At 38.1% G+C, this 25,352-nt stretch overlaps 1 protein-coding gene and 1 long non-coding RNA gene across 3 annotated transcripts in view; one reads left to right on the top strand and one right to left on the bottom strand.

The window, feature by feature from the left end:
* The window catches only part of DNAJB14 (DnaJ heat shock protein family (Hsp40) member B14), a 27,179-nt gene extending 4,887 nt beyond the window's left edge, over positions 1-22,292 (top strand). Inside the window, exons 2-8 of one of the 2 annotated variants that reach the window (XM_042808218.1) lie at positions 1,372-1,546; positions 11,387-11,532; positions 14,599-14,784; positions 15,191-15,285; positions 15,953-16,062; positions 17,264-17,436; positions 20,206-22,292. In XM_042808218.1, coding sequence (XP_042664152.1) covers positions 1,372-1,546; positions 11,387-11,532; positions 14,599-14,784; positions 15,191-15,285; positions 15,953-16,062; positions 17,264-17,436; positions 20,206-20,330 — 1,010 coding nt within the window. In that variant the 3' untranslated portion in view covers positions 20,331-22,292. Of the gene's footprint in view, positions 1-1,371; positions 1,547-11,386; positions 11,533-14,598; positions 14,785-15,190; positions 15,286-15,952; positions 16,063-17,263; positions 17,441-20,205 lie in introns of both variants that reach the window. The other variant, XM_042808219.1, reaches the window with a different exon arrangement.
* On the bottom strand, positions 21,807-25,352 carry LOC122154919. Its single transcript, XR_006167035.1, has 2 exons — positions 23,224-25,352; positions 21,807-23,113 (listed from the first exon to the last, which is right to left on the bottom strand). It is a non-coding gene; the product is annotated as an uncharacterized LOC122154919 (long non-coding RNA).

Here is a 25,352-nt window from a genome sequence, read left to right as displayed (position 1 = left end):
AATGTTAGTAATTTCTTTATTTGTGCAGTAAAAAGCCTGATCTGGTCAGTTGATGAGTCTTTCTGAGGCAGGCATGAGCACAGGACCGGCACTGAAGTTCAGCTGACTTTCTTGTTCAGGCCAAGCTATTCATCTGTAGTACTTCAGACTGCTGTGGCCAGTGGGTAATAAGTGAATTAATAAGTAAAAGTGAATACTGGAGAGTTTTAAGAAGCACATCTTAGGGGAAGGTTTGTTCTCCTTCTGAACAAAGGTCCTCTTTCTTTTCTTTCTTGTGCTTCTGTGAGATACAAGCTATTACGTGTAGGATCCCAGTTTTCTGCTGCTCTAAGAGACAGCATGCTAGTCAAGAGGAGAAATTTTAAAATTAGATTTAGGAGAAAATCCTTCAGGATTCTTCTCACTAGCTTCTAGAAGTGAATGGTGCTTTCACAGTAGAGTGGGATATTTTTCTTTGGGAACTTTATTAGGGCATTTTCTTTATGCAGATAGTAACTCTCGGTTATGTAACAAATTTGGCCTGTGTAGTTTGCCATCTTACTCTGAAGGGATCTCTTTTCAGGAAAGATAGACTATTTAATAACTTTTGATCTACATTATGCTTTGTGTGCAGTCCCTTAAGATAGAATAGTACTGTTTCTGATTTATTTGTAAGACAGACACCCCCAAAATACAGGCTCATATCTAGAAAGAAAAAGAAGACTTAGTGTCTGAGGATTTATTAAAACTGATAAATTGGAGATCTGTTGGAACATGAAGGGAAAGAGGGTTTCAAGATCTAGCAAAAGCATCCTGGTTTTCAAAATTCACGTCTCAAGAGTAGGGTATGGCTGGCTGGTCCTGACTTATTTGTGGCATCTTAACAGTAGTTTGAATTTCAGCTGGTATTGCCTGGAAGGGGTATAGAACATCAGTTTGTACTGTAGCAACTGAAATGTGCTAGAGGTGGGCTTGGTTTCTGTATGGAATAATCTGCAGGTTCTTTAGAGTGTTAGGTTAGTTGTTCTTTTCAGTTTACAGTTGCTTATTCAAGTATTCTGATGTTTTCACCCCAAAGCATGGGTTCAAGTGCCTCTAAAAGCCATCTAGAAATGAAGGACTGGGACAAATTCTCTCCCGTATTAAGTTACTTTGGCAGAGGTGGAGAGGAGTCCAGTCACTAATTTTGAAACGCTTTTCCATAGTTTTGCCACAAAAAGCAGTTGCTTAGACTTGCTTCACAAATGTTTGTGGTACTAAATAATGATCAATAAGGAAGGAGGATGTAGCAGCTAGTCTTTTATAATGTGGTGCTCCCATGTAAGACACTTGAGAGGCCCAACTTACTCGCTAATGCCTATAATGATACTATGATATACTGTTGTTTTATAGTTTTGTTGGAAGCTATTATGAAGAATGGAAGTACTGCTGGGGGAGGCGCTTACTGCCGAAAACCAGCCAGTAGCAGTGATCAAAGTAAGCCAAATAGCACGAAGGAGAGCAATGCATCTGCTGCAGGTGAAAGTGGAAAAGACTACACCAAAGACCAAATGGAAGGAGTATTCAGGTATGGCCTTGCTTAAATACATCACTGCTTTTCATTCTGTGTATTCTGTACTTCTGCTTTCAGCTCTAGCATCTAAAGAAGCAACAGAAAATTCAGGGTTAGCTGAGAGGGCTTTCTTGTACTGAACTGTGACTAAGAGGAAGAGGAGAGTTTTGCCGTGTTTAAACACAGTATGAGGTGCTGTCACTTTCTGTGAGAAAAATGATACTCTTCTTTTTAAACCATCAAGGTTACTTTAAGTGAAGATGATACTCAAAATAGTTACTAAGTAGATCTCATGGCAAACGGAGAAAGTGATGAAAATTCTATAGTACATCTTGCAGTAGAGTGTTTCTATTCTTAAATATTTTTATACTCAAGATACTTGCTCACTCCTGAAGTTTATTTTCAAGCTAGTCTTACTGTACAGGCTGGTCTTAGACCAGTGTTAAAACTATTTTGTTCTGGAAGCACGTGTATCTGAGAAGCACTGAAGCACATAGTTGCGTTATAAACTCTGTCTGGACTTCGTGCAGCATGATAGTATTAAGATGGGGTGACATGAGGAAAGGAGGATGTGCAAAAAGAAGCAAAGACCAATGAAACTGTCCTTTTGAGACAAGTCATGTTATCATTACACATTTGTTGGCTGTAGGAGTAAGAAAAAGATGGTTTAATATGTGCTCTGGTTTCTGCTAAAGAAATATGGATACAGGTGCTCTAAAATTGCACACATTAGAACCCACCTGTATTTTCAGAGAAATCTAGCCCAGATATTTTCAAAGGAGCTCAAAGAAAGGAAATGAAGAGGGCCTTGTCTCCCAGTTTGTGTAGATTGGATGAACTGTTGTGCAAAACAGAAATTTGTGTGTGATTGTGATTTTTTTTTTTTTTTTTTCTTCGTGTCTGTGTGGGAAATGTATGTTGCTGTTGATACTATCTTGGGATCTTTTCTTGAAGTTCAGTAATCTGTTCAGCTGTGCTAACATTAAGGAAAAAGTAGCTTTTCTTTGTTGATACAGCAGCTCTGTATTCAGGCAGGTAGACAGCAGCATCTCTGGTGCGGTTAGCTTCTTGGTATTGCTATTTGGTAGAGCTTTTCATTTACCATCATCTGCTTAATTAACATTGCCCTTCATGATACATCTAAAGTAAAACCTGGATAAGCGTGTACATTTTTGGCAACCTTGAAATATTAGCTGTTAAAATGAGCACAGAATGTGTGCATGTGTGCGCACATCTGTGTGAGACAAAATGTCCAGAAGACCTGTGTAAAATGAGCCTTACATCAAACTAAGACATGTAATGCATTCTCAGAAAGCTGCTACAAGGAAGGCTGTATTACTGCCAGTATTCACTCACCCGTGACGTGCCATTCCGAGCTGCAATCTGCTTTGACATCAGGCTGCCTACGAGTTCTTTTTGTTTGTTTGTTTTACTAGAAAATATGTTGCCTACTTTGTCTTGAGTAAAATGTAGTTTTAGAGCCAACTTTTAGCCCCGGTATGCTTTCATGGTATTGGGTGTTGCTTCCTTGAATGGATTCAGTAGATACCAGATAAAATTAATCCAGTATGTTGGGATCAGAACCAGCATTAGGGGTATTCACAGAAGTTGTACGCTGAGGATAATCTCGATGCAACATTGCTTCTTAGTACCTATTTCAACAATCCATTTTTGTGAATATTAAATTTGGGTTTTTAAAACCTACCCAGATCTTTGCAAAAAAGCAATTGTAATAGCTTGCAGAGCAGCCCATGTTTGTTTGTATTTTACACACCACTTAAAAAATCAGCTGTTAAAATAATATCTTGACCTTAGCTTGAGTGATGCTACCATCCTTTAGTGCAGTAGTTTATAAACCTTTGGAGAAAGACTGAATTTTGGTTTAGATGTGCAAGTGATCAACAGAGCAAGACTTTAGTTCTTGTTGGAAGTTTTGAAAAGCTTGTCATGTTGTCATTTAGTGACATCAACACACCACTTAGAAAATTTGTGGTTAAGAATTAAAAAACGTTTGCGCCTTGCCAAGGAGGACAGAATTAAATACAAACAGTGGGCTAAAACTTAATGGAAAAATATAACACATTCAGTGATGATAGCTGAGGGAAAGTTCATGTTTAGACCATAGTGAGAATGAGCTTTCTAGTTGGAAACATGACAGGCTGCATATGTTATTGTTTCTGTCAAGCCCCAGACTTTTCCAATTAAATGAAATGCACCCCTCTGGAGAGTGTATTCTTCAGAGAGTAGAGCTTGTCACCACCATATACTTCTGCTGTACCACAGTGGAATGGTTTTCAGACCTCTGAATTGGTTAAAGAAATGCTGTGTGAAAAGCGGTGGTTTTCAAGTGTTCAATGCCTGATTTTTCTTTTTATTTCCTATAAGGAAATTTCTAGAGAGCAAGGTAGCGAAATATTAAATTTTTAATAAATTCTGACTCTTAGCCTGAATTTGACTCTGTTAAACTAAGTTGTTTTGTATGCTTATGCTTTGAAAGTTGGTCATTATCCTCAAGGATTCTTGCATCTGGGAGTTTTTGCTTCTGTTTTAGTAAATGAATATAGACTGATAGAAAGCATTCCTGATTTAACTACGCATGCCATTTCCAATGATTTTTTTATAAACTCGAGTGAGCAGTCGGACAAGGGGCACCGACCCTGAGCTCTCTGACTTGGATTACTGATTGGTGTTCCTGGAGTGGGCCAGCTATCTTGAACTTGCTTGTGACAATAGATTTAAGAAGCATAGTGAAAACATGCTTGGAGCAGTGTAACTAATTTAACTGCATTAATTTTCATCAGGGTTTCTCTAGTAATGTGAGTAGGTATGAGTACAAACAAGCACCTCTGTGCTGTTTTTATTTTTTCCACATACACAGGGGACACTGATCACTAGCAAGCTACAATAACACTTCTGTAGAGCATTACATGAGCTTGCAAACAAGTTGCTCGACAGGGAGAAGCATAAGATGCAATATCTTTCCACTGATTGCATAAGCTGTGGGTGATGCTCTGTTCTTTGTGGCAATGGTGCTCACTATTTCAGTGTGACAGTTTGAAGCCTGAGATATCCAAAACCACTTTGTTACTTTTGAATTTAAATGCCTTGAAAATACCATCTGTAGCACATGCATCTCTTTCTTAATGATGCTTATCTTGTCACTGAGGGCTGGATCAAGTTGCCTTAACACTAGGTGACCTGCGTATCAGCAATATTGACAGGAGACTATCAGAAATATGTTAGGATCCACAGTAGACTTACATCTTTTTAGAGAAAGTGCCCTAGAAGTCTAGGCAGTTGAAAGCTGTCTGAGCAATGTCAACTTAAGATAAATGCAGGAGAATTGCGTGCACGACAAAAAAGGGAGAATTTGCTTTTGGATTCGGTAGTGTTTCCTTTAAAGCAATTCCTTCACTGTTTGATGTAGGTTACTGGCATTTTTTTGCTGAGATAGAGAAATTAAACATTTATGTATGAAAGAAAATGTAACCTTTTTTTTCTTCTAGTTTACTTAGAACAACTGAAGAAGTGCTGATCAGGATTACCATTATCAAAGAGTTCTTAATTGCTTTCAAACAAATCCATTCATCATATCTTACTACAGACGCCAAGTGTGCAGACCTTTTGGAAAGGTTTTGTGGACTACCATGAAATTAAAAAAGCCCAGAAGGATCATTTGCCTGCTGTGTATTAATCTTTCCCATTTCTTTTTATGCTGTGAAATGTGTATTACCGCTCATCTACTACTTGATTTTAAAAAAATAGTTGCGGTGATATAGATAGGTCACACACTTCTTACAGGCTCTCTTTAAGTGATACGGTGTCTGATGTCTCTTTTTTTTTAGTAAATAAGCTGTAGCATATATTCCATATTACCTTTTTGACCTCTGAAAGATAACTGCCATGATTAGTAGTATGCTAAAGTTGGATTGCTGTTTTGTGAAAATTGTGGTGGAATACTGCTTTTCCTGCCCTGCCAGTGCCTGCCCCTTGGAAAAGAGCACAAGAATGAAATTTTATGTTTGGATCTTTGAGCTAGAACCAAAACAAACCAATAGAGACACGAATTCTGTAGGAACCTTGCAAGGCAGGATTAAATGTCATCCAGTAGTGGTCAAGAATAACCAGCAACTCTGAATTCATGGAGTGAATCAACAAAATGCCCTTACACATTTCATGAATGAAACTAGAAACAATGTAAGTTGTGTGACTTTTTCCAGGCCTTCTGCTGAAACTTCTGCGAATTCAGCAAAAAGTGAGATATCATTACTTTTTTAACATGGGGTCAAGAAGATAATTAACTGAAAGTGGAATAATAAGAACAATCAACATGTGCTAAAATGGGAAGAAAAAAACCCAAAGAAATCAGGGCATGCCTTTAATTAGGCTGCTGGAACTACTGTGAACTGTTGAAGTATTCAGTTGCATGGTTGAGAAAGTTGAGGTGGAAATCAGTCATACGGCCTGTCATGGAAAAGTGGCACAGAAGATATGGTGGACTTTGTCAGAAAGCTTCTGCCTTTAATCTTCACATTTTATAGCTAAAATAAAAGCTTAAAATATGGAGAAAAGTATACTGATGTAAACACAGCCTTCAATATTTCATATAATGCACACAGGATAAACAAACTGACCAGGTACATCCAAGAGCAAGGTACTAAGATAAGCACCCTAATGTGTTATTGAATCTGTCTGTAAACCAGAGATGTGAAAATTCTGGTGCATTCATTTTAGAAATTAGAGGTATGCTGGTACCAGCGTGAGTTCCTCAACACTACTGTGACCTATTCCCAATCTAGAGCACTTTTTGCAGACCACACTTAGGTCATCAGAGCTGTGACTGGCACCTTCCCAATTCAGCTGCAGGATGCTGTTTGCATCAGTCCCTCTGGCATCCTTGGAAACTTGACTTATGTCGAAATTGGTTTGCATTTACTGTGTTTTTCTACTCAACTCTAGGATCAGAAGTCAGCGTAGCTTTCTCTTGCTCAGTTCTTTGATGCTAACATTCACATTGCTGCTCAATTCAGATTACCATTGGGAGAAATAATTGTGGCCCCCATTGCAAGCTTTTGGGGATTATGGTTAAAGTGTTGGTCTTTTGGGCTGTCCCTGTACACGTAGACAGAGGCTTTAGAAGTCCCTTTGAAATACCTAGTTGTACTCAAAACGTCATGATTATGGATCACTGCAGGTATTTGATACAGAAATGCAAGCATCTCTGATGGGTTTTGTTAACCTGATAAAAGCTGTTGATGCTGTCCTAATCTGAATTGTAGATTTGAAAAGTGAAACAAGAAACACAGCAGTAGGATCACATAATTTTGTAGTCACAGGAGAACAAGTGGTGATAGCCCCAGAATTTCTGCAGGTGAGATCAGACATTTCAGGACCTGAAGGGCTTCCTCTGCCTTCCGCCGTCGGCACGGAGAGGAGCTCAGCGCCGGGCAGGATTGACTGTTGCTGCAGTTTGAATCTGCCTGACCAGTTCTACTGCAGGCAGCTTGTCAGCTGCAAGCTGGGATGGTGGAGCTTTGCAAGTCATGATGAGATACCTCTGTCAACAGATTGTGGATGAATGTAGGCCATCACTTGCTGTTTGAGAAGTCTGTTCTCTAAAAGTCAGATATTATTTCAGGAACATCCAGCAACGTGCCCTCCTAAAACGACCGGTGAATCTGTTAACCAGAAGGACGGTGCCAGGTGCTGGCAGGGAACTAACAATTCAGTGAGGACAGAAATTAGCTAAACAACAGAAATAACTTGATAGTAATTCAGATACAGAAGTGATCCAACAAAGAATGAAAAACAATTCACAAAAAAACAAACCCCCAAACAAATTAACAGTGAAAGCATCAAACTTTAATTCAGCCAGAAATAAACAAAACAAAAAAAAATCAGTACAAAAAGCGCAGTCCATAAGCAGGTGATAAAAAAATTGCAATTTTAAAACAAAACATCTATGTGGAGTTTACATATACAAGAAAATTAGCACTGGGGACTGCAGTGCCTTAAGTGCAGCAAAACGAACCAACAACCAACAATTTGAAATGCAGCTTTCAGAGAGAGAGACTTGTTCATGCTGAGAGTGTTGCAGGACAGGGGTTTCAGATGTGGTTATAAGCCATAAGTAGCATCAGTGATCCGTCTTTTCTAAACCCACTGGTTTTACTCTTAATTTTTCCCAGCCTCTGCTGGCCGATGTTGTGTGGCCTGCAATAGGAGGCAAGCGTGAGGGGATGGTTCCTTCCATCCATCTGCCCTCCCGTGACAGATCTCCGTAGGATGGTTCAACGCTCCAGGCAAGGGATTCAGGCAGAGTGAGAATTGTCAGACATCAGTCTACCAGAGACAAGGGGTGAGGAGTATGTCCAAAAAGGCCTGTTTCTGCTGAGGGACAACGGCTCTGGTTGGCCATGGCTTCCAACAGCTCCCTGCAGCTGGAGAGAAATTTCTCATCAGGACAGTGGCAATTTGGGAGAAGAGAGCTTAAGTATTGGAGAGTCTCTGTGCAAAGCCCACAGTCCCCATCGCTTTCAGGTGGAGGAGGGATGTGGCGTGTGGGGCCCTGGTGGGGTGGGGAGCCTGGTGACTGCACAGCACATGTATGACCTGAGGATCTGGTGGATTTTCCTGGTGATCCCATACAGTTTGTCCTGCTATGGACTGACTGACCAGGATGAGTTTGTGATACATTAAAGCGTTGCCTCTCAGGAGCACACCGCAAACACTGATAATTGTGTTTATTTGGAAAGCACCTTCTAATCATCTTCGCTTGTCCCATCATCCCCAGTGCAAAGCTGCTGCAGTACAAGTTTTGGTGCAGAACTCGCGTGGACACTGTCGAGGGGGGAAAAACCGAGCCATTGCCCTGAATTGTTCTCAGTAAGTGACCTCCTGGCAGAAGTCACTAACTCCCCCCCTGTAGGAAACTTGGCATTAACTAGGCACTAGCTACTTACAGTCCAGATGCTTTTTGCCTTGAAGGGGCAAAGCAGTGGTATAAAACTCTTGTCTAATGGCAGAGTGTAGCAACAGCTTCATAGCACAAGGTCATTTCTGAGAATTCTGGGCTTCAGTATGGTTTCTGGCCCCTGTGCATGTGTACAACCATTTAATGTATTTTAGCTTTAAAGCCTGATCTGCCTAATCCAAAATCCTGCTAAACTTTGCAAAATTGCCGCACGTGTATGTGTATCCCACATGATTCACCATGAAGGTGCTTGCAGCAGTGCTCCTCGGGCTCTCTGGCAGAGCGCTCACAGCTTACGTTTGCAGCCGAGGTTTGGAGGAGCCGTCACTGACTTGGTTGAGATCTGAAGGTGACAGTGGGCTGAACAGGGGTTACGTATTTCCGCGCTGATCCTGTGCGGTAGAAAGGAGGGCAGTGTAAGTGATCCGGAGGATCGGTTACAGGTCTGTTGCGGGCAGCGTTGCTGTGAGTGTGCCCGTCCTGACAAGAACACCAGGGGAGAATAAAAGTCAGGGGCGGCTGTCACAAATTCACAAAGGCTTCTTTGAGGCTGGCTGTTTAGCCTGTGGTAGCAGCTCAGGGTATGAGGGTGATTTGATAGAAGGTGTGCTTGAAATACTAAATCAGATCTTCATACAAAATCAGGGATGTTGGAATAGAGATGCTTGTGTATTTGTAGTCTTTTTTGTTTAACCAAGCAACCACTAGCAAAGACCTGCTAGGAGAAAATAGAAATGTGTTATACCTTGGCTTGAACACTTGCTTCTTGATAAATAAGGATAGCTCACTTGCAGCCTGGGCTCAGGACAGCTGCAGTGTGGAGGGCGACTGCATTCATCCCCTTGGAGGGCAGCTGCTCTGTGGCCCACAAGGCAGGTTCCTGCCTACACCGCCTCATCAGGAGATAGCTCAGGTGCGACGCACGGGCTCTAAGCAGGTCGTGGTGTCAGAAACTGGTGGGTTACGTGCTGACCTGAAGGTCTTCTGACTGATACCCACTATTCCTGCTTTTCCCATGAGGGTTGCCCACTGTGGGACTTTCACTGGTTGTGAATGGGAGGAAACTCTGTGGTGAGTTTTGGGGGGTTAGAAGAAGAGGTTGGCATTCCTTCAGTTGTTCTTTTTTGAATACTGGATTATTGAAGAGAAGAATTTGGATTGAATGAGGAAATAGCAATTTCTTGAAATAAAAGCTTAATTCGATACTGTTACACTTTTAAATAAAGCTATCTGTACTTGATACAATTCATAAACGATCCAGGTCTTGAGGCTAAGGACGAAGGGATCTGTACACTACCAAAATTTTTTCTTGTACAAATTAACAAACAAAAGTTTCCAGTACTCAGAGTATAATTCAGTGTATTTTCTTTCAATTCTTTCTTGATGATGGATTCACCGTATTCTTTTAAGTTAGCTTTATCAGCTTCTTAGCTGGAGTTTATTAAATGTTACTCCAATATAATGAGCTATATTTATTTCACAGGATGTTTGTGTTGGCAGCTGCCTGCATACATTCAGTTCAGTGCTCGTACGAGCATTACACTGAGACTTCCATAAAAACTGGTGTTATTTGAACACAGGAAAAGGGATCCCTCGAATGAAACTTGATTTGATCAGTCTGTGAACTATGAAAGGACCACACACAACGGTGTGGTTGTACTTCAGGTGCTAGCATTCCCTTAATTACAGGGTACCTATTCTTCTTTCATGAAAATGCCAGAGGCTTGCTTACCCCCCTTTTTTTCCACTTGGCTGCCCTGTGCATAGTCTTTGCAACACTAAACCCATATTTACATAGAAATCTGTGCATTTAAGAGAATGTGGACACAATTACAGCTGTGTGAAGAGACTCACACAAAGCTTTTAAAATATTTATGGCTGTAATTTCTGTTTCTTGCTCAGAGCAGCCCTTTTCTTTTGATATGTGCCTAATGTAAGTGCCCCTCATTTCTACAATGCAAGTTTGTGATTCGGCATTATTTTTCTAAGTTTCTGAATTCTTACACAAGCAACTTGGTTTGATTTTAAGGTGTATTTATTGGTTAGGTCAGTTCTTCTGCCCATATAGAATTAATGTTCTCTCTGTCCCCTGTAACTGCTCTTTCTCTCTTCTGGGTATTACAAAGCATACTAAATCATTACATCATTTCCAGATTTTGCTTTTCCTGTCTGGGTGAGACAGCCTACAGGAAGAATATTTCTGAATTTTCAGAATTTTAAAAAAATGCTACATTGAGCATATGGGATGAGCTGAATCTGTAATTGCTGGATCTGTTATTGTTTCTTTGAATTTATATAAACACTTACAGAAAGTTTGTTAAGATCCAGGTGCATTCCCAGCAGCAGAGGTATTCTCCCATGCCTTATTTCCCTGAAAAGTGAATGCTTGAATGGTGTTATTACTTGACTTTTGTTGGGAGAAAGAGAGGTATTGTTTCTTTTGTTTTATATCATACCAAAGTGCATTTGCTGTTGACAGTCAAAACAGGCCTTCCTACCCACTAGCTCTGCAAAGTAAATTTGGAATCTTCATTTTATGCATTATTAACAGCAATATTCGTACAATTGGGGATAAGGAAATGCTAGAGTAATTGCAAACTGAAACCTTTTCTTACAACTTTAGTAGTTCTACGGTAGAATTATTAAAATAAAAGTATGTAGTAAGTAATTTTGAGTACAGTAGTTTATTGTGCTCAATAGTGAGTTTATTAGGAAAAATTACATTCTTTGTTTCTAAAGTGGATTTTTTTATATTCTGTATTGAAAGCAAGAGATGTAATGTATTGCATCAGTGCAATATATTACCTCATTTGCAGCTGTGTTCTAGCATACTATTTTTACATATTTTTGTTTACAACGTTTTACTTAATTTTCTTTTGCAGTATAAAGAAATGTAAAAATTATTATGAAGTCCTTGGGGTCTCAAAGGATGCAGGTGAAGAAGACCTAAAGAAGGCTTATAGAAAACTAGCTTTGAAATTCCACCCAGACAAAAATCATGCGCCTGGAGCAACAGAGGCTTTCAAAAGTAAAATATAATTTTTACTTAAGATTTCTTTTATGATTAAACTTTGTCAGATTAAAAGAAATGCATCTGCATTGGTCACTTGTCTTTTTACAGAATTGTCACTGTGGCATTTCGTAGCTAATATTAAACTGGCATTTTTATCCAAGAAAATATTTGACCTTTATTATCTTAACATGTACCCAGAAGTATAGATAAATAATGCAGACTTTTGCAGTAGGGTTCGGTTTCAGGATTGACTGTAATTTTCAGGATCAGGGAGAGAATACTTGATCTGTGAAACCCAATTGTACTTTTTTACTGTTGTTGACTTAATGTAGTCAATTGAATCTGACCATCTTGAATCTACTATACTTGAGCTTGAAAAAAACAAAGTAATACTTGATATCAAAATACATTTTTTTACTGAATCATGTGCCACATTAATGTACCTTTTCCTTAGAATTCCTTGTATTTGTGTAGTTTTACTACTTCTTCCACACAAAAACACTTGGGTTCAAACATGGCCTTATTAGTAGTTTCTTTTGACCATTTCTTAGGTAAAATTTACAATCTGACTTGACCTGATCTAAGGCTACCAAGCACAAGGGAAACTGTTGAGGAAAATTTTTTTAAAGAAAACTACACCTTCATCTCAGACACAGATGAAAAAAAAACGTGAGTCTGTAAGAAATGATCACACATAAGTAAACTATCTGATTGCGGTACATATTTTTATTTTTTTTCCTGTGTGAGGTTTATATGCAGACATCTGAAAAAATCAATTGGATAAAACTCTTAAATGGGGGAAGGGAAAAAAAGAAAAAAAAAAAAAGTCCTGAGCAAGATTTCTAATACAGACTTTAAGGGATAATGAAAATAATATATCATCAATTCCAGATGAAAAGTAGATAGAATATAGCAGGAAAGTCGATTGCTAATGATTATTTTAATACAGCTATGTGATGGCTTTATCTAAAAAAGACATTATTCTTACAAAATTGTCTCCAGCCCTATGAATAAAATAATAATTCTTTGTTAATAGCATTTTAAATATTCTTTCAAATGTTATAAATCAGTTTCTTACTATTTAATCTTTTATTTAACATCAGCACTTTGTACAAGTTTGGTTTCTTCAGCTTAATTTAACGTTCTGGTTCTTAAGTAGATGAGTAAATGAACAGAATATTTCGTAGGAGAATCTTATTGACTAAAAATTATTTAATGACATCTAGCATTTTTCTTGCATTGAAATTATTGTAATCTTTTTGTATGGCTGAGTAAATTGATAATTTATTTATCTTTAGAGGTGTTTGATAAGTTTCTAACATCCAGCTGAGAAAAGGAGTTTCATAATAATAGCTGTTATTTCATAATAATGCTTTATTTTAAGGAAAGGTCACATTAAAAAACAGGATTGAGTTTGATGCTAGGCAAGGTACTTAGATCTTAAGCTGCCTATTTACTGCTCTTCTGTTGCATTGAGCAGTCTCCCTGAGGCTATATTTTAGATTTAAAAGTTTGTGCAAATATAATCGCTTCTTATCTCTTGGATTCTCTTTTACCAATTTGATCAAAAATCTTTCCTTTGAAACTTTTGAGCAATTTTTTTTCATTTTTTATGTCCTTTATTTAAAGAAAATTATATGTGAATCAAATCTGTAATGAATTACCATCAAATAATAAAAAACAAATAACAAATAGTCACAGATTACTGACCATACGGTGACAGTATGGTGTCTTCATTTTATGTGCAGTCATGTGATTTGTTTTCCTAAATTCTTAATTGTTGGGAAGATCTAAGTTTTTACTACCAATTTTATCTTCATGCTGAGTAACAGAGGAACCATGTAGCAATATTTAGTGTCAGTAGTTTATATCATGCTCTCAGTGCAAATTACCAGGCTTCATTTCTTTGGGTTTTCTCCTCCACTTAAATGAACTACTAATAATTATTTCTACAGACATCTTAAAAGGCATGTAACTAAGACTCATTAACTTCTTTTTAGATTGGATAATGTTGAAAACATTGATTACACAAAGTCATATTCTTATTTGCCTGTGTTGAAGTTACAGTGTTGCACCTTTCACAAACTTTTGATGACAGATGGCTTTCCAACACTGAAAAATATAATCCCTGTGCCTTGTGTTGGTTGGCTGCAAAAGAAGCCTTTTGTTGGAGAAGCCTGGAGGAGAAAGAACAAAGGAAAGCAGAAGGGGTTTAAAGAAGATATAACTGAGTGAAGACTGTTCATCGAGTGCCAACAGAAATTTTTCTTCAACCTGCAAGAGCTGTATGTCTGTGCACAGCAACTGGGGTCAAAGCTTGTAAAGTCAGCAAAGCTTATGTTGTTTTCACACTGATTCTTTCCATGTTCACCTAATGCAGTTTTTCTCTTTCCACTGTGAAAACTGAAGTTCTCAATTTGTGATAATGTAGCCTGAACGGGGACAAGCATTCAGGCCACACCCTCCAAACACTGAGGTCATATTGACAGCCTTAGGAACACAGATGTTCCTGTCATGCACACGTTGTACTTTTCACGTTATGTCATGCAAAACTTCATGTTATTATTGTGATCCATAAAATATCTTAAGCAGCATATAGAAAAATACATTCACACTCTTTTAGACAATAAAGTTGATGCATTTGAAGAAGTTGCCACATACCAAGTAAAGCCAAAGAAAATCTACCAAGGTTATGACATTTTTAAGTTGGGCTGCTAGAGCAAACTGAACTTTGCAATTACCCAGCTTCAAAGCTTTCATTGTGATGCTTGATGCTTTTTTTGTAATTGCAGTGAGAGGGAACATTCCCACATGTGTAGGTGTTCCTTTAGAAAAAGCAAAAAAGCTCTCCTGCCTTCTGCCTAGTTTGACAGGGTAAAAAGTCTTTGAATAGCATTGGTGGGAAACTTTGTGGAAGCTGTGCTAAGAAAAGTAGAGATTGGGACCTTGTTCTACTATAGTCGATTTCTTACATAGAGTAAAGGACATAATTCGCTACTATTGAGTTTGAAATGGCAATTTTCATGCTGGTATAGCTCTTACCTTTCATTTATGGAAGTTGTCTTTTATTCCTTGCTTCAGAAATCGGAAATGCATATGCTGTGCTGAGTAATCCAGAAAAACGAAAGCAGTATGACCTTACAGGGAATGAAGAGCAAACATGCAATCACCCTAGCAATGGTAGATTCAACTTCCGTAGAGGTTGTGAGGCAGATATTACTCCAGAGGATCTGTTCAACATGTTCTTTGGAGGGGCCTTTCCAACAGGTATTTGTATACATCAGTATAATTACTGGGTTAGAGTGATACTGCCCGGAGCGGCATTAAGAGTTTCTGACATTATAAAAGAGTAAAATTACTCCAGCCTGCCTCCAACCCCAGCCATTAAATCTGCATCACAGTTTATTTTTCTCCTAACTGCTGCTAAATCCCCAAAATGTGAATTCAGCTCTTTGGAGTTACTATGGTGATTCTGCAGTACATGAAATAACAAATCAGTTGCCCTAGAGCTTAAAATACTTAAACAACTTTGAAATTGTAAGATATCTCAATGTTGAGTTATTTTATGTGTCATTGTGCAGTAACATTAAATGCTTTATGTTGTTGCTTCTGTATTGACCTATAAATAGTTGAGTTTTTTACATTATTTAAACATGGATATTTATTTCCTTAGGTAGTGTACATTCATTTTCTAATGGTCGTGCTGGCTACAGTCATCCTAATCCGCACCGTCAGAGTGGACATGAGAGGGAGGAAGAGAGGGGTGATGTATGTTTAAGCACCATTGACTCTATGGATTGTGGAATTTGCTGGTGGTCACTTTCAGTGATGCGCTTGTACAGGAGCTCTTTACTGTAGAGGAGGATTTGTACTTGCCAGTTATGTATTTTAAAACTTTGGCAGGTAGTTTACTGATTGGTAAATAGACATACAAATTTGAGAAGGTAATAGCCTGGATTTGTATATCTGTTGTTGTATGTCACTATCTTAATAGTGACTGGTAGTATTAGCCTAAATATGCCACTAATTCTGATCACTAATTTTGCCTACATTCAAAAATTTATTTGGGCTCTGGTAAGAATTGAACTTAAGGCTCAATATTCATCTATATTAATTATATATAGTCCTGTATCATTACATATCACTGTATAGATGAAATCAAATCATGGCATGCAACATAACCAAATCCAGCTATTTATTTGGTAATTGCTTATGGCTACATGCTAACCCATGAACTCTTGCAGTTTAAGCACTCTGTGAATATTGTGTATGCATTGGAAAGTTAAGATTAACACCACAGGTTTGTATTTACAGTTTTCCTAGCAGCTTTTGATGCTTAAAGCAGAAACCCAATGTTAGCATTAAATCTTGTCACATTTACCTGTTTACTTGATGCTGTCTTATGAAATACCTGAATCTGTTTTTTTTTCCTTAGGGAGGTTTTTCTATGTTCATTCAGCTGATGCCTATTATTGTGTTGATTCTTGTCTCCTTATTGAGCCAGTTGATGGTATCTAACCCTCCTTACGCCTTATACCCAAGATCGTAAGTAATACTCAGTTACATTAGCTTAGAACAGAGGGGAGGGTATCGTAATCACGCTCTCCCACTTAGAAGCATTTTGGAGAGCCTTCCATTATTTGGTCCTTGATTTCCCACAGTGAGGAAAGGGAGGGAAGGTGTGGACGAAGCAGAATAAAACTTGGAAGTTAGGTGCTAAGAACATGCTGGGGGAATGAGGAAAGAGGTCAGCAATACCTGGCGTTTAGGAGGTCTTCTAAGACAAAATAGTGGGTCCATGCAGTGGAGCATATTGCAGAGGTCTTTGCAGCTCCAAAATATTTAATTGAATCCTGAAACCTGCTAAGGCTCATTATTCTTTTAGGGATCATGTGTGCTTGTAGTAAGTGAAGTACTTGAAAGCAACTTCCTCATCCTTATTTCAGTTTTGAACTAGATGAGGGCTGGGGAAATTGTCTATTCTTTGCTTCATTCTAGGTGGTGGTAAAATAGTTTAGCTTCATTTTCTTGAAAAGAATTCTACTAGTGAAACTTACCTGTTTTGTACAGTAGGATATATGAACCTTTTTTCCTTGAGAGAAATAAGTAACTTCAATCAAGTGTGCAACTAGCTATTAGACTTAGCCCACTCACACAGCTGTGTTGAATGTTCTTAGTTCCTTGCAGAGCTCTCAGCCCCACAACAGAAAGGTTTCTTTTCTCCTCTCCTGTTTTTTGGAGTGTGATGTTTTTCCCTTCTGCAACTAAGCTGTTGTGATGCTTACAGACACTTTTCTGCCAAAATGTTTGTGCACAGTCTTTGATTTTTAATCTGCAGAATGGCAGCAGGAAAATGGATTTGTCAGAGCTGGCAGAAAACACTTGAGAATGGAGATGCCTGTACTGGGTTGCTACAGAATAGTGACCTGTTTTCATTTCTGTTGAGTTTGAATAGAATTTTCTATTACCAAAGCTTGTATTTGCCTAAAGAGGTATGAAACAAGTGTCTTACTAAAGTGGGGGGGTTTTGAGATCAAAGGTTTAAGCATGAGAACATTAATGGTCAGGTAAGCATAGTGATTTTATTCTCCAGCAAATTATACAGCCATTCATTTCATTATTGTCTTGAAATGGCAAATTCAGTAATGTGCTGTCCTTCTGTAATAGCAAAATTTTAAAAAGTGTATTTGTGGTGTAAGAAAAAAAATACCTAGTGTCTCTCTCCCCTCTCCCTCCTTTTTTGCAGAAGTACAGGGCAAACCATAAAAATGCAGACAGAAAATTTGCATGTTGTTTATTATGTCAACAAGGACTTTAGAAATGAATATAAAGGAGTGTCATTGCAGAAAGTGGAAAAGAGTGTGGAAGAAGATTATGTGTCCAACATTCGTAATAACTGTTGGAAGGAGAGGCAACAAAGTAAGTTTGGTAATATGTGTAATTTCATGCAAGCATGCATTACTATGAAAAAAGATTGCCTCAGGCAAGAATGAAGTGCTTGTACTACTGAAATACCTGAATGAAAAAGCAAGTGTAAGGTACCGTACTGTTTCTGACTTCTAAAAGTGTCTCCAGTGTCACTTAATTTCTGTGTTTTACTCAGTGACCTAACAACCATCTGCAAATCATCAACAATTTTAACCTACTACTCTATTATCTGTTACCATTTCTCAGAAAATTAAAGACTACAGTACAGTGAATTGATAATGAAAAAGAAACTGCTCTAAATTAAGGATGAAAGCTAAAAATTCTAATAATCTCTTCTACATTATTTTATCATGGCAATATCTAATTTCCCTACGTGCTTTTATAGAAATAAATAAATAAAACAAAAGCTTACATACGTGTTTCCAGAGAAGGAAAAAAATAATCTGCCTAAGACCACAGTACATACAAACACTGCTTTTCCAGGTAACTAAGGACATGCAGCATGTCCTGTAAAACATCATAAGCTGTAAATCAGTGCTTAATCTTTTGCCAGTGCTGAATAATTTTTCTCCCTGGACTTGGTACCTTTGCTATACCAGACCTTAAAAACAGGGGTTTTTTTTTTAGCTTATCATCTATTTTTCCAATCTAATTTACTATTATGCAAGAAGCTATTTTATTTCAGAAGCCTGGAATTCAGCGTTAAAGCATAAAAATACTAAATAGCATCAGCCATCTCCAAATCAGCATCAAGTTTAACCTGTTACTCTATTGTCTGTGACCATTTCGTGAGCCTTTCATGCTCTGCGAGAACAGCACTGCTAAAATGACATCAGTGTTGAACCCAGATGGTTTCAACTTTTCAGCTAGCAAACCTCAGTAATAACTTACTGGATAAATAATTCATTCATGATCTGTCAGTAAACTGTCCAGAAGCAAATAGAATGTTCTTTGGGTGAAACTGTGTTCCTGCACAACTTTACTCTCGGCAGTCCAGTGATGCCAAGCCTTTCAGCTGAGATGGCCCCTTAGTTTCTCCCAGTTGTAAAAGACAGCCCAGCATCACAGCTGGTCAGACTCCTGAACAGGACTGCATGGATTCATTACAGTTGGCCTGTATGAATACAAATACAAACGACACTGCCCGTGCATAGCAGGCCCAGTGCTTCCTGGGCCTTACTCATGAGCACACATTGCTTATGCACACGTAAGTCTCTACAGTTTTACAGATTGCCCACAGGTCTTTCCTGCGGGCACAGAAAACTGTGCTGATGAGTCACATGTATGCAAGAGAAACACCAGTGCTTTGGGGGGAAACTTTCAGATTACTGATCAGACTACTAGATTTGATCAGAATAATTTTTTCCAGGTTTTTCAAATGCAGGAAATCACCAGAGAACTTCTGGATATAATTCATAAGCAAATATTAAAAACTCTTGCACTTTTCCAAGCAGATTGTCCTTTGATCATCTTGAAATGTTTGAATATGTTTACTCTTCATGAAAGGAATACCCCATTTTTCATCTACAAGTGGTTGCTAGATGAATGATTGGTAATCTTATAATAAAATATAAAATTTACAAAAATGAGAGGTAGTTGTTAACAAAAAATTAAAGACGAGGTATAATCCAGCACAATAAAAAGAAGACATATTATCTCTACATTTTTTCAATGAAGTGCAGATCTGGAAGGATAGTTTGCTTTTATTGACCTAGTCATTACACTTACGATTTACTGGCATGCTATATTTGTGCCTCCTGTCCTATATTTACTGTCTAAATATCTCTGAAAAGGTGTAGTTGATACACATTTTCCACCTGGGGAGGGAAAGAGGAGAAAGAATGCCTTTTCCATTTTTTCAGCATTTATTCTGGACATGCTAACTTTTTTAAGCATGAACAGAGTTCTGGACAATGCAAAGGGGCCCATGCTTCTGTGGGTACATACTTACTGGGAAAAATGTGATGACTACAGAATCATTTGACCCTAGTAGAAAAATAACCTGAAGGTGGTGACGGTCGTGTTGCTTGCTGTTTGCAATTTATCAGGTTGTGAAAACTACCCAAATTGATTTTGAGTAAGCGGCCCCTAATAGAATTTCTCTATTTACAGAAACAGCTGATTTTGTGGTTTTGCAGATTTAAAATACCTGCTGTGTTGGATCTCCTTGTCGGTTAAAATCTCCAGCATTGATTGACGTTTAAGAATGCCTTGCTAATCCATTTTGAGTTGAGGGGATGAAAAAGATTTTATACAATTAAAATGCTCAGCAATGTCAAGCCATTGAACACCAGTATAATGCAGAGAGCTCTTTTATTAATACCTCTGAACACTGGTAGTCTGAAGCAGCATCAGTTGAAGTAATGGGTTTACCATTCAGAATGGATTTTTGGGCACAGACAAGACACTAGCGCTGTCAGTAATATGTATGATCACTGAGTGTGGCCAATATTTGTATTATTTGATGAGGTCCAACAGAAGTACTACAGGTTTTTCATTTGTTTGCTTTAATCAGGTATTGCTGTATGAAATACAAGGGTGCTGGAAGGCTGTTACCACTTTCCCTGCTCAAAAAGATTAAATGCTTGTGAAGATCCAGCAAAGGGAAGCTGTAGCAGTGCTCTTTAGGTGGTATTGGTGGGTAGTTAAAAGGGGTGAGGATTAAACCTGAGGTGTTTTGTACAGCTCTGAGAAGGAAGGTATCATGTGCACAGTGTTCGGTTTTTAACCTGAAAAATCTTCTCTCTTTTTTCCTTAAAGAAACAGACTTACTTTATGTAGCAAAAGTATATCGAGATGACCGTCTCCGAAAGAAAGCCAACTCCATGCCCATGGACAACTGCAAAGAACTAGAACGGCTGACCAGCCTCTATCGAGGAGGATGAACTACAATGTAACTCACATACATCTTTACGTATGCCGTTATCTCTCTTGTAAATTAAGAAGAGATTTAGTTTCACCGTGAATGCTGGAAAAGAGGGGTGGATGTAAAACTCTACTGTGTAGCTGTTTCCAGAAACCTTATGCTGAAATATCATTTAATGGCTTCTTTACCTACTGTGAAATATAGGTAACTTTAATTGTCTAGATTTTACTTCAGAGCTTCTGTGAATTCTTTCAGCAGAGAGAATAACTCAGAAAGGATCCTATACTTGTAGAGACTTAGTCATAGTGGTTCTCCTCTAACATATTTGCCATGTAAATATCTGTGGAAAGAACACTTTGTGTATATACGAGTTAAATTACTTTCTATTTAAAATCTCAGAAATTTAGTTCCATACAACATTTTGTCTCACTGATGGAATAAATAGTATGATTACATCACTCCTATTCAGATGTCAAGTGTGTGGAGTTAAAACAAGAATTTTTAATACTTTATCTCTCACTCTATGTAAAATCTTCTAGGTTTACCGCTTAGAGGAACTTGGTATTTTTAAATATAATGGCATATATTCCTAAATATCTGTTGGGGTATATTGATCTTGTGTAGAGTAGCAGTTAGCTGTTGTAGATTTTTATTGTTTCTGAGCAATGCTGAGAAAACTTAAGAACTACACTGATTTCTTTTCAAAGTAAAATTTGCAAATGCTGTACAGACATTATTAGCATTGCTTTTAGTACCTGCAACAGTTTACAGCAACTCTACCATTTGGTATTCCAGTAGTAGTAAGTCCATATGTATGGTTAACATGCATTCATAGCTTCCGTAATTTTCACTCCAAAGGTAGAGGAAAACATGCAATAGTAAAATTTTAAAGCTAAAGAAAAAACAAAAAAAAAGGCAACCTAATTTTTTTTTTCCTGGCAGGCTTCCATTTTCTTGTTGTTTTTTTTTTATTCCACACTAGGTCCCAACACTGATTCCTCAAGGGGCACCGCAAGTGGAACAGGGAAATATTGCTAAGGACAAGCTGTGTCCTTTTGCCAACTATTTAAATGCTTTCTTTGCTAGTTTGCAGTCTGTTCTGTGGCCAGAGCCGTTATCACGTGTCTCGGGGCAGAAGGGGTAGGGCATGCATTTTTCTGGACCAGAAAATGTCACTGGACTGTACTTCCTAGAAATGAGCAAACGTACTGTTCAGCTCCTACATACGAGGTCATGTAACGCAGTGACCTGGATGTGGAAACCATATGTAGCCACACCTGCTGATGCAAAAAGGTGTTTTGAAGCAGCTAAGTACAGTGTACTTAAAGTTTACCAAAAGCGGGTTGAAAATGTTTTTAGGCTCTATAGCTGATGTTTTTACATTTTAACAGTGCTATGCAGAAGAATGTTTCTTGTATTTGAGTGGTGGCTTGTAATAAGGGCAGTGTTTTTTGTTTGAGAAAACGTCTGTCTTTGAACAATGCTGTCACTTTACGTGGAGGCAAATTCTCCTCCTAAATTCAAAGCTTAAATACTTGACAGACTTCATTGTGATTCCTTCTGATCTAGAGCAGGATTTGACTTCAGAGGTACACTAAATGCTAATGCCCTAAGTGACCCAGAAATCATTTTGCATATATACCTTTTCTAAACTGTCCCACTAGAAATGTCTGTTGAATTGCTGTAACGTGAGAGAGACTAGCTGCAGGCTTTTAATTGAGCAGCTAAACCAGTATTCAAGGTGGACATCAAAGCCTGAGGCACAAAGCGGAACTAAAAGCTGCTGAAACAAACAAAAAAAGGTTGCTGTACTGGATGTCCTTACTAAGATTATAGGAAAAGTGTGCAGAAGTAATGGAAAGGCACACTCATGTTTGAGGTTTGCAATAGAAATTTATGGAGCAAACGTGATTTCCCTGGATTTTGTAACTGTCCAGAATGTATTGTAATTATACTAATGAAAACAAACTATCAAAGTACATACTGGTACTCCTGTGTCTTCTTAATAGAAGAAAATTGTTCCAAAGGCTTTAACAGGTACTCAGGCCTTCTCATTCGCAAATGAGCCTGAGCTTGCAGGTGATCTTTAAGTTGAGAGTAAAAAGGATATATAATGCATTTGTCAAATAGGGGAGCAGTGAAGTCAGTGTGAAGAGATGGTCTTAGCAAAGCTGCTTATAATAATCAGATGGGTTATGTCTGCCCTGAAGTTACTTCTGAAGCTGAGAAGCAGGTAAATGGATGGCTGTTGAGCTGTGTCAGGTTGGTCGGATTGCTATCAGTACCTCAGCAAACTGGAATAATGCAGTGGCTGTGTCCCGTGGCAACACGGACGTCCCAGTTGTTTAAAGTGAGACATAGGCTGCTGCTTTTGATTGGATTATCTATTGCAACTGCCATTTTTGAAGAAGGAAACAATTAATAGCTTTATACTGATGGAAAAATGCTACTTAGCTTTTAACAGATTAAATAGTTGCATACTTTGAAATATGCAGTAATATACAGAAGGATGCTATTATTTCCTAGAGCATAAAGATTAACCTGCTCTAAATATGGCCTGCAAACATTCTTCTAATATTCTAAGTGGGTGTTTCTCTCCTCATGATTGTTACTTTTTTCCTACATCCGAAGTTTTTTTTTCCTCAGAAATGTCATTATCTTCCCTGGTTTTGTTGAAGGAATCTGCTGGAAGGCTCAGAATGAATTTTCTTATGAGCAAGTTGCTAATTGAAAACAGTAGAGTACTTGAATCTTTTCAGATGACCTTTCTTCAGAAGGTGAAGTTCTCATTAAAATAAGATACTGGAAAGAAAAGAGAAAAACAAAACTTGTTTTGAACAGCTTGACTAAAAATCCCTTAACTTTTCTAGCTACCTAGAATTATCTCCTTACTATTTATATTTGGTCATTACCTGTATTTAATCTAGAATTAAAGATAGCACAAGCATGGGTTCTTGATTTCTCCTTTAAAAGGGCAAGCAGCAAAGTCCTGCAAAAAGTGAAAAATCTTGGCATGACTCTTTGACATAGCATAATAAAAAATGGAGATGATTTGCATCTGCTGAAATATAACATCAGTATGTGTTCTATTTATGGAGCATCCTGAGTCACAGGTGACTTTGGTATTCACATCTGATTAACATTTCCTTACAGGTTCTCTAACAGTTTAGGTAAAACAACATTAAATTTCAATTTTTTACTTTTTTTTTAAACAGTCTTGATTCTTTTACAAGTTTCCAAGAAAATGTAGAACATTATAGTCACTAAAATCTAACATGCATTTAAATAGGCAGCAGAGTCAACTTTAAATGATACACATTTGTAATATAATTTTGTAGTGAATGCTGTAAAAAGATTAAAATGAGAGGTCATGAATATGTTTTTTAAAGTTGGTTGTTCCATAAATTTAATTCATCCCCTAAACAGTTGTTATTCTTTCATCTTGTAGATCTGTCGAAGAGAGCAGAAGGAAAATGTAATAGTAAGAGCAAACATTTTGTTTACAAAAAAAAAAAAAAAAATAATATCTGTTAATGTACAAATTCCTGAAGCTGTAAGTTTAAAAAAAGTGCTAGCTTCCCAGTTGCCTAAATCAGATTAATAGAGGGCAGTCAGTTTTACCAGAGGAAGCTTAGTCACGAGGATTCGTGGTGAGTGGCAGTCAGGAGCCCTGGTGCAGTGTCCCCCACCTCCTAACAATTCACTGTAACCTTGCAAGCGCCGCTGAGCTCTGTGTGTTGCTTCCCCCATGCTCCTTTGTAAACCACGGGGTGGAGCCTGGAGAAAAGGTAACAGATGTAAAATTTTGTGCCATATTTGGCATATGATCAAGATACTTCTGGGAGCGAACGGTACAAATGTAATAAATGCAGGAAAGAAGTATGCTATTATAAACTATCCTCCCCATACTTCTCCGGCATAACTGTGAGACTTCTCAGTCTGGCAGGAACTAGGTCCGATTGTCAGATTTCTCTGGATTTTTAGAAATAATATTAAAATCCAGTGTTTACTTGCGATGTTGTCCTTCACGTAGAATATACTGTTCCCATCAGTACTGGCTTGCTCTGTGTAAAGAAAGGCTGTCACTGGAACAGGAGACAAAACTGCCGTTAATGTAAGTAATACAGGAGCCAGTTCATAGATGCATCTGCGTAGCTTTGTCATACCCAGTGTGACAGGGAAACAAGTAAAACTGATCATTGAGTGCCATGCCTACAAATCGTAAAAAGCCAGTTGTATTTTTAAACATTTTTAGCGTGTGGTATTTTAATGATTGAGTGGGCCATGATTGTCTCCGGTAGCGTTTTCAAACTACTACCAGAAGCTCACACATGAGAATTTTATGGGCACCTCTTTAGATAGCTCTCTAGTATGACCAAGTGCTTGTCAAATTGCCATGTTGGCATGGCTGGGATTGAGGAGGTATGGATTCTTAATAAAATAAATTTGCCCTTTTGGATGAGCTTTTCCTCTGTTAATTGCAAAAAAAAAAAAAAAAAAAAAAAAAAAAAAAAAAAAAGTGACTTATCTCTGGCTGTTTCAAGCTTTTTTAATACGTCACCAGATTTATACGTTCAGGAACATTAGCAGTATATGGGTGAGCATCTTTTCTTACTGTATTTTAAGCTTCAGTTTTGGCATCTGAGCAAAATCTTCAGGTATCAACAGTGCTCGGCACGTAGTGGCTCTTTTTTTTTAGAGAAAAAAGCACTGTTACAGGCTGAGGAGGTGGTCGGGGTTTGGGGTTGTGGGTTTTTTGGTTTTGTTTTGTTTTGTTTGTTTTGGTTTTTGTTTGTTTGTTTGTTTTTTTAGATCTACCAGTAGGGTCCTAGATTCCGATACAAGACTTTAAAAACCGATAGCACAGTTCCCAGCCTTATGCTGTGGGCATCTACTGGATGAACCTGTTTTATTTCTTCGCCTCAGCTGTGAAATTGCTGGCCTGCGGGTCTGTGCTTCGACTGGCTAGATCCAGGGGGCTGGGAAATGAGCACCACCGGCGGAGTAAACTCGGTGTAACCGCCCTCCGCAGAGGGGGCGC

This window comes from Tyto alba, unplaced genomic scaffold (assembly GCF_018691265.1).
Source record: "Tyto alba isolate M040663 unplaced genomic scaffold, T.alba_DEE_v4.0 Super-Scaffold_6, whole genome shotgun sequence".
NCBI lineage: Eukaryota > Metazoa > Chordata > Aves > Strigiformes > Tytonidae > Tyto > Tyto alba.
This window is presented reverse-complemented; position numbering and strand designations above follow the sequence as displayed.